Consider the following 10,110-nt stretch of genomic DNA (forward strand, 5'->3'; position numbering starts at 1 on the left):
CACACACACACACACACAAACAGCATATTATGGTGTCACATGTTCCACACACACACACACACACACACACACACACACACACACACACACACACACACACACACACACACACACACACACACACACACACACACACACACACACAAACAGCATATTCTGGCACCACATGTTCCACACGTGTGTGTGTGTGTGTGTGTGTGTGTGTGTGTGTGTGTGTGTGTGTGTGTGTGTGTGTGTGTGTGTGTGTGTGTGTGTGTTTGCCATGCACTCACACACATTCTGTCTTTCTCTCTGTCTTTCTCTCACACACACACACACACAAATAAACAGCATATTGTGGAAGAACAGGCCAGCTTAAAACATGTTTGATGCTCATCATCATCATCGTCGTCCTCATCATCAGAACACGAATGGATCCCAGACAACAACATTTCCATTAATACAGAAGATAATCAGGTACGCCGAAGCTTCGACAGAGTGATCAGCACAAGCTGTAATCATATCGCTATGATGCACTATCTCGACAGGAAATGCTACATCCTCTACATCCTGTACATCCCGGGTGAGCTCATCTTCAGAGTGACGACGGCTGGCGCTACAGTAGGGAGTAGCATTAGTTATATCAATAGATAACCACGTCAGTGTGAATTACAAAACACTGGCCGTTATTATTATTTCCCAGGTGGAGACGATGAGGCTTTTTTTTTGTCTTTGAACAGAAGTGCTAGTTACGGTCTGATCACCGGCAGATTATAATCCCTCTCTAATTGAGGAATAGGGACTAAGCCTCTTTCCTCTCCACTGTAGCGTTGCAGCAAACATCACGTAGTCGAAACAAGGGGGGAAAAGATTGAAGTAGAAACTGTCTGTAAAATCTAAGGCTATTGTCTTGTAATGCAGGGAGAACGTGAATACGACAGAGCTAATTCTGAGAACCTCATTTTAGTGAGGTGGTATGCGTCCTATCCAGAGATCCATATTATTCAAAAGATTCTTCAAACATTATTTTTTTAGGGTATCACAAAGGGATAGATTGGAGTAGAATTTGTAAGAAAATGTAAGGCTATTGTCTTATAATGCAGGGAGATTGAGATTAAAATGTACATGTGACAGCAGAATTTTCAGCTAATTCTGAATATTGATGTTAAGAGGCTTGTCAGCTTATCATCACAGCTACACGGAGAGAGAGATGGAGGGAGGGAGGGAAAGATGGAGAGAGGGAGAGACGGAGAGATGGAGTGAGGGAGAGATGGATGGCGGGAGGGAGGGATGGAGGGAGAGATGGAGGGAGGGATGGAAAGATGGAGGGAGGGAGAGATGGAGGGAGGGAGAGAAGGAGAGATAGATGGAGAGATGGATGGCGGGAGGGAGGGATGGAGGGAGAGATGGAGAGATGGAGGGAGGGAGGGAAAGATGGAGGGAGGGAGAGAAGGAGAGATGGAGGGAGGGAGGGAAAGATGGAGGGAGAGAGAGACGGAGAGATGGAGTGAGGGAGAGATGGATGGCGGGAGGGAGGGATGGAGGGAGAGATGGAGGGAGGGATGGAAAGATGGAGGGAGGGAGAGACGGAGAGATGGAGTGAGGGAGCGATGGATGGCGGGAGGGAGGGATGGAGGGAGAGATGGAGGGAGGGATGGAAAGATGGAGGGAGGGAGAGAAGGAGAGATGGAGTGAGGGAGAGATGGATGGCGGGAGGGAGGGATGGAGGGAGAGATGGAGAGAGGGAGAGATGGCGGGAGGGAGGGATGGAGAGAGGGAGAGATGTAGGGAGGGAGAGATGGAGAGATGGAGGGAGGGATGGAGGGAGATATGGATGGAGGGAGGGAGAGATGGAGGGAAGGATGGAAAGATGGAGGGAGGGTTGGAGAGATGGGAGTGAGGGATGGAGAGATGGAGAGATAGAGAGATGGAGGGAGGGATGGAGGGAGGGATGAGAGATGGAGAGATGGAGGGATAGAGAGATGGAGGGAGGGATGAGATATGGAAGGAGGGAGAGATGGAGGGAGGGAGCGATGGAGGGGGGATGGAGGGATGGAGAGATAGAGTGAGGGATGAGAGATGGAGGGATGGAGAGATGGAGTGAGGGAGGGATGGATGGAGGGATGGAGAGATGGAGGTAGGGATGGAGGGAGGGATGGAGAGATGGAAAGATGGAGGGAGGGATGGAGAGATCAAGAGATGGAGGGATGGAGAGATGGAGAGATGGAGGGAGGGATGGAGAGATGGAGGGATGGAGAGATGGAGAGATGGAGGGAGGGATGGAGAGATCAAGAGATGGAGGGATGGAGAGATGGAGGGAGGGATGGAGAGATGAAGGGAGGGATGGAGGGATGGAGAGATGAAGGGAGGGAGGGAGGGAGGGATGGATGGAGAGATGGAGGGAGGGAGGAAGGGATGGAGAGATGGAGGGAGGGATGGAGAGATGAAGGGAGGGATGGAGAGATGGAGGGAGGGATGGAGAGATGGAGGGAGGGAGGAAGGGATGGAGAGATGGAGGGATGGAGAGATAAGGAGCAGTGTGAAGGAATAGAACTGGGCAGGGCTACGGAAGAGGAGAAGAGGAGAGGACAGGTTCACATGCTGTTTGGTGCCAGACAGAGGATTATATCAGATCATTCCTAATTCTCTATGCAATATATAGGACAGCATTGTTGGTTGCTTTAGTTGCTGGTATTTTTAGCCAGGAATGTACCCACCGTAACAATACGTATGAACTACTAGCAGTAGATTAGAAAAGGTCCCCTGTCAAGACAGGCATTTCAACATCTGACTTTGACAAGCCAAAAGAAAGAAAATCATTAGAAGCCAAATGGAAATTCATAAACTATATTGATCGTCTCCACACAAACATATTCTGAAGCCAAATGATCATCAATGCAGGTTAGGTTTATCATTTGATAAACAACAAACTGCTCGGAGGTCAAAACGAGAGAGATTCTTGTTGTGAATTGTTTCAAAATATATCGTACTAATAATATATTACATATGCATGTAGTTTCCCTGTATGGAGAAAGCATGTCTGACTAATGTCTGTCTGCAGGTGCCGTGCAGCAGTTTGAAAGGAGACAGGCAAGAGGTACAGGAGCGCCAAGTCTAGGTCCAAGAGGTTTTTAAACAGCTTCTACCCCCAAGCCAAAAGACTTCTGAACATCTAGTCAAATGGCTACCCAGAATATTCACATTGCCCCCCTCCACACACCACTGCCACTCTCTGTTGTCATCTATGCATAGTCACTTCGATAACTCTACCTACATGTACATATTACCTCAACTAACCAGTGCCCCCGCACATTGACTCTGTACCGGCACCCCCCTGTATATCGCCTCCATATTGACTATGTACCAGTACCCCCCTGTATATAGCCTCCATATTGACTCTGTACCGGTACCCCCTGTATATAGCCTCCACATTGACTCTGTACCGGTACCTCCCTGTATATAGCCTCCACATTGACTCTGTACCGGTACCCCCTGTATATAGCCTCCATATTGACTATGTACCAGTACCCCCCTGTATATAGCCTCCACATTGACTCTGTACCAGTACCCCCCTGTATATAGCCTCCACATTGACTCTGTACCGGTACCTCCCTGTATATAGCCTCCACATTGACTCTGTACCGGTACCCCCTGTATATAGCCTCCATATTGACTATGTACCAGTACCCCCCTGTATATAGCCTCCACATTGACTCTGTACCAGTACCCCCCTGTATATAGCCTCCACATTGACTCTGTACCAGTACCCCCCTGTATATCGCCTCCACATTGACTCTGTACCGGTACCCCCTGTATATAGCCTCCACATTGACTCTGTACCGGTACCCCCTGTATATAGCCTCCATATTGACTATGTACCAGTACCCCCCTGTATATAGCCTCCACATTGACTCTGTACCAGTACCCCCCTGTATATAGCCTCCACATTGACTCTGTACCAGTACCCCCCTGTATATAGCCTGCACATTGACTCTGTACCGGTACCCCCTGTATATAGCCTCCACATTGACTCTGTACCGGTACCTCCCTGTATATAGCCTCCACATTGACTCTGTACCGGTACCCCCTGTATATAGCCTCCATATTGACTATGTACCAGTACCCCCCTGTATATAGCCTCCACATTGACTCTGTACCAGTACCCCCCTGTATATAGCCTCCACATTGACTCTGTACCAGTACCCCCCTGTATATCGCCTCCACATTGACTCTGTACCGGTACCCCCTGTATATAGCCTCCACATTGACTCTGTACCGGTACCCCCTGTATATAGCCTCCATATTGACTATGTACCAGTACCCCCCTGTATATAGCCTCCACATTGACTCTGTACCAGTACCCCCCTGTATATAGCCTCCACATTGACTCTGTACCAGTACCCCCCTGTATATAGCCTGCACATTGACTCTGTACCGGTACCCCCTGTATATAGCCTCCACATTGACTCTGTACCGGTACCCCCCTGTATATAGCCTCCACATTGACTCTGTACCAGTACCCCCCTGTATATAGCCTGCACATTGACTCTGTACCGGTACCCCCTGTATATAGCCTCCACATTGACTCTGTACCGTAATACCCTGTATATAGCCTCCACATTGACTCTGTACCGTAATACCCTGTATATAGTCTCAACCTTGACTCTGTACCGTAATACCCGGTATATAGTCTCAACCTTGACTCTGTACCGTAATACCCTGTATATAGCCTCCACATTGACTCTGTACCGTAATACCCTGTATATAGCCTCCACATTGACTCTGTACCGTAATACCCTGTATATAGTCTCAACATTGACTCTGTACCGTAATACCCTGTATATAGTCTCAACTTTGACTCTATACCGTAATACCCTGTATATAGTCTAAACATTGACTCTGTACCGTAATACCCTGTATATAGCCTCCACATTGACTCTGTACCGTAATACCCTGTATATAGCCTCCACATTGACTCTGTACCGTAATACCCTGTATATAGCCTCCACATTGACTCTGTCCCGTAATACCCTGTATATAGTCTCAACATTGACTCTGTACCGTAATACCCTGTATATAGTCTCCACATTGACTCTGTACCGTAATACCCTGTATATACACTGCTCAAAAAAATAAAGGGAACACTTAAACAACACAATGTAACTCCAAGTCAATCACACTTCTGTGAAATCAAACTGTCCACTTAGGAAGCAACACTGATTGACAATAAATTTCACATGCTGTTGTGCAAATGGAATAGACAACAGGTGGAAATTATAGGCAATTAGCAAGACACCCCTAATAAAGGAGTGGTTCTGCAGGTGGTGACCACAGACCACTTCTCAGTTCCTATGCTTCCTTGCTGATGTTTTGGTCACTTTTGAATGCTGGCGGTGCTTTCACTCTAGTAGTAGCATGAGACGGAGTCTACAATCCACACAAGTGGCTCAGGTAGTGCAGCTCATCCAGGATGGCACATCAATGCGAGCTGTGGCAAGAAGGTTTGCTGTGTCTGTCAGCGTAGTGTCCAGAGCATGGAGGCGCTACCAGGAGACAGGCCAGTACATCAGGAGACATGTAGGAGGCCGTAGGAGGGCAACAACCCAGCAGCAGGACCGCTACCTCCGCCTTTGAGCAAGGAGGAGCACTGCCAGAGCCCTGCAAAATGACCTCCAGCAGGCCACAAATGTGCATGTGTCTGCTCAAACGGTCAGAAACAGACTCCATGAGTGTGGTATGAGGGCCCGACGTCCACAGGTGGGGTTGAACACCGTGCAGGACGTTTGGCATTTGCCAGAGAACACCAAGATTTGCAAATTCGCCACTGGTGCCCTGTGCTCTTCATAGATGAAAGCAGGTTCACACTGAGCACGTGACAGACGTGACAGAGTCTGGAGACGCCGTGGAGAACGTTCTGCTGCCTGCAACATCCTCCAGCATGACCGGTTTGGCGGTGGGTCAGTCATGGTGTGGGGTGGCATTTCTTTTGGGGGGCCGCACAGCCCTCCATGTGCTCGCCAGAGGTAGCCTGACTGCCATTAGGTACCGAAATGAGATCCTCAGACCCCTTGTGAGACCATATACTGGTGCAGTTGGCCCTGGGTTCCTCCTAATGCAAGACAATGCTAGACCTCATGTGCTTTAGTCCAGGTCTGGGAGGAGATCCCTCAGGAGACCATCCACCACCTTATCAGGAGCATGCCCAGGCATTGTAGGGAGGTCATACAGGCACGTGGAGGCCACACACACTACTGAGCCTCATTTTGACTTGTTTTAAGGACATTACATCAAAGTTGGATCAGCCTGTAGTGTGGTTTTCCACTTTAATTTTGAGTGTGACTCCAAATCCAGACCTCCATGGGTTGATAAATTTGATTTCCATTGATCATTTTTGTGTGATTTTGTTGTCAGCACATTCAACTATGTAAAGAAAAAAGTATTTAATAAGAATATTTCATTCATTCAGATCTAGGATGTGTTATTTTAGTGTTCTCTTTATTTTTTTGAGCAGTGTATATTGTTATTTTTTACTGCTTTTACTGCTCTTATTTAATTACTTAAATCATTTATACGCAAATGTCACATAGTGTGACATGAATTTGATCAGAACGTTGAAAGTAAAAAAGGGGGCCTATAACAAGCAGAACGACAACGGCTACGGTTCATCTCAGGTAAATAACAAGGTGCTTTGTTGACACTTGCATTGATTCTATCCTTACAGGGGAAATTAAAACGAAAATGTAGCTGAAATATATTTGCAATGTGTATTTGACTCAGGTCTGCGGGCGAGATGAATGACATGGTTCCAGTCTCAATGATGTAGTATGGACGACAGAAAAGCAAAAGCACTAAGACTGTTACGTTAAAATGTTTTACTTACAGGTAGTAAGTGTAGGAGTGGTAGGTTCTTCTGCCCAGTGGTACGTGGTAGGTGAGGTGGTACGTGGTAGGTGAGGTGGTACGTGGTTAGGTGAGGTGGTGGTAGGATATAAGCAGTGGAGGACGGAGGAACGGGGAGGGGGGGGGGGGGGGATATGGAATGAAGGAAAGAAAAAGTAAAAATACATTAATGTTTGAAAAAATAGATAAAATGGACAAAAACCATATGGTGGCTGGCAGGCATGCAGGCATACATGAAAGGCAGACTAGCGAACGTGCAGAGCAAGGTTATAGCTTGGAGTTATGTGGCGTGTAATGTCTGCCGATTCTTTTCTACAGATTCATTCTCATTTTGTAAGCTAAGTTGTTATTATATACAGTTGGAGTACAGGTCATGTTGAGAAATCACAACCGGTTAGCTGATGTACACACAACCGGTTAGCTGATGTACAGACAACCGGTTAGCTGATGTACAGACAACCGGTTAGCTGATGTACAGACAACCGGTTAGCTGATGTACACACAACCGGTTAGCTGATGTACAGACAACCGGTTAGCTGATGTACACACAACCGGTTAGCTGATGTACACACAACCGGTTAGCTGATGTACACACAACCGGTTAGCTGATGTACACACAACCGGTTAGCTGATGTATACACAACCGGTTAGCTGATGTACACACAACCGGTTAGCTGATGTACACACAACCGGTTAGCTGATGTACACACAACCGGTTAGCTGATGTACACACAACCGGTTAGCTGATGTACACACAACCGGTTAGCTGATGTACACACAACCGGTTAGCTGATGTACACACAACCGGTTAGCTGATGTACACACAACCGGTTAGCTGATGTACACACAACCGGTTAGCTGATGTACACACAACCGGTTAGCTGATGTACACACAACCGGTTAGCTGATGTATACACAACCGGTTAGCTGATGTACACACAACCGGTTAGCTGATGTATACACAACCGGTTAGCTGATGTAGCTAACATATGTCATATATTTGTGCATGCTGCCTCTTCGTACATAAACACCTACATCCACATTCTGAATATAGTTCATGTACAGGTCATGTTGTAAGAGCTAGTTGATGTATACACAAAGCCAGGTCTCCATTACACCTGCCCCGACAGACATATGTCACATAATTGTATGAAGACAGAGACATTAAGATTAATACCTGATTCTATGGATTTGACCTCCAAGAGTTAGTTCCAAATCAGAACTTAGAATGTCTTAACACGGCTGTAAATCGAACATAATTAATGCAAATGAAATCAAATGGATCCAATTAAATAATCTCCCACTTCCTGTCTCATTTGATTAGGTCACACCGAAAATAATTCAATTAAATAGCATGACTGTTTGTTTGCACACGCCATACGGAATATCACACTGTACAAAACGTCAAATGGTACATTACTGGTAAAAACTAAGTATAGGTCTCGAAAAATGTCAGTTTAAACAGGCTCCATTACCAAGGAACTAGCATCTACCACTCCCACCTCCGTTACCAAGGAACTGGTATCTACCACTCCTACCTCCATAACCAAGGAACTAGCATCTACCACTCCTACCTCCATTACCAAGGTACTAGCATCTACCACTCCCACCTCCATTACCAAGGAACTAGCATCTACCACTCCCACCTCCATTACCAAGGAACTGGTATCTACCACTCCTACCTCCATTACCAAGGAACTAGCATCTACCACTCCTACCTCCATTACCAAGGAACTGGTATCTACCACTCCCACCTCCATTACCAAGGAACTAGCATCTACCACTCCCACCTCCATTACCAAGGTACTAGCATCTACTACTCCCACCTCCATTACCAAGGAACTAGCATCTACCACTCCCACCTCCATTACCAGGGAACAAGCATCTACCACTCCCACCTCCATTACCAGGGAACAAGCATCTACCACTCCCACCTCCATTACCAAAGAACTAGCATCTACCACTCCCACCTCCATTACCAAGGAACTAACATCTACCACTCCCACCTCCATTACCAAGGAACTAGCATCTACCACTCCCACCTCCATTACCAAGGAACTAGTATCTACCACTCCCACCTCCGTTACCAAGGAACTGGTATCTACCACTCCCACCTCCATTACCAAGGAACTAGTATCTACCACTCCCACCTCCGTTACCAAGGAACTGGTATCTACCACTCCCACCTCCATTACCAAGGAACTAGCATCTACCACTCCCACCTCCGTTACCAAGGAACTAGCATCTACCACTCCCACCTCCATTACCAAGGAACTAGCATCTACCACTCCCACCTCCATTACCAGGGAACTAGCATCTACCACTCCCAACTCCATTACCAAGGAACTAGTATCTAACACTCCCACCTCCATTACCAAGGAACTAGTATCTACCACTCCCACCTCCACCTCCATTACCAAGGAACTAGCATCTACCACTCCCACCTCCATTACCTTAACTAACTCTTCAAACTTAAAGTTACAGCGGGAAAGACCAGATAATAAAAATTTGATTGAAAATAGGCCCGTATCTCACCCTGTATCCCCCCTCCCCCCCTGTATCCCCCCTCCCTGGAGAACAGGGGCTGGGGCTAATGTAAACTCAGCCTGAAGCTACAATACATGGTTATAGGAAGGCTCCCTATTTACTCTCTTTCTCCTCTCTGTTCTCTCTCTCTCTTTCTCTTCTACCCCCCTCTCTATTCACTCTCTCTCTCTCTCTCCTCTCTCTCTCTTTCTCTTCTACCCCCCTCTCTATTCACTCTCTCTCCTCTCTATTCCCTCTCTCTCTCCTCCCTCTCTTCCTTCCTCTTCTCTCTTTCAGCCTTTCATCATCATTTCCTTCTTATCTCCTATTCTCTAATCTTCCCTTCTATAGTCCTCCAAAATATTTTCCCTTTTCCTCCCGTCTCCAACCCAGTGTCATTGAACGGGGTGGTGCGTCTTGTATGATTGGGCCGTGGAGACATTCATCTTTCACAGCAAACTGTTTCTCATAGCTGTAAACAGACGTAATGTAGCGTATCAACATCATCAAATTCATTATTTACGTTTTGCGCTGACAACGCTGACAACACTGCTGTGCTTTAGAGAGAGAAAACAGGGGAAACGAGTGGAAGAGACTCGTAAAAAAAATAAAAAATAATAAATAAATACTTCTTCCAGATTACAATTGTAAACGACCAAGCTGTCCAAACGTACCCCATGTTGTAAATGTTTGTCTTCTACGGTT

General features: G+C 46.7%; 1 protein-coding gene across 1 annotated transcript; it reads left to right on the forward strand.

Annotated features, from left to right (window-relative positions):
* The first annotated feature begins 507 nt into the window (after positions 1–507).
* On the forward strand, positions 508–9,236 carry LOC120038674 (histidine-rich glycoprotein). Its single transcript, XM_038984335.1, has 2 exons — positions 508–562; positions 8,395–9,236. The coding sequence occupies exons 1-2, from the start codon at positions 508–510 to the stop codon at positions 9,234–9,236; spliced, it is 897 nt and encodes a 298-aa protein (XP_038840263.1).
* Positions 9,237–10,110: the final 874 nt, after the last annotated feature.

This window comes from Salvelinus namaycush, unplaced genomic scaffold (genome assembly GCF_016432855.1).
Source record: "Salvelinus namaycush isolate Seneca unplaced genomic scaffold, SaNama_1.0 Scaffold2303, whole genome shotgun sequence".
NCBI lineage: Eukaryota > Metazoa > Chordata > Actinopteri > Salmoniformes > Salmonidae > Salvelinus > Salvelinus namaycush.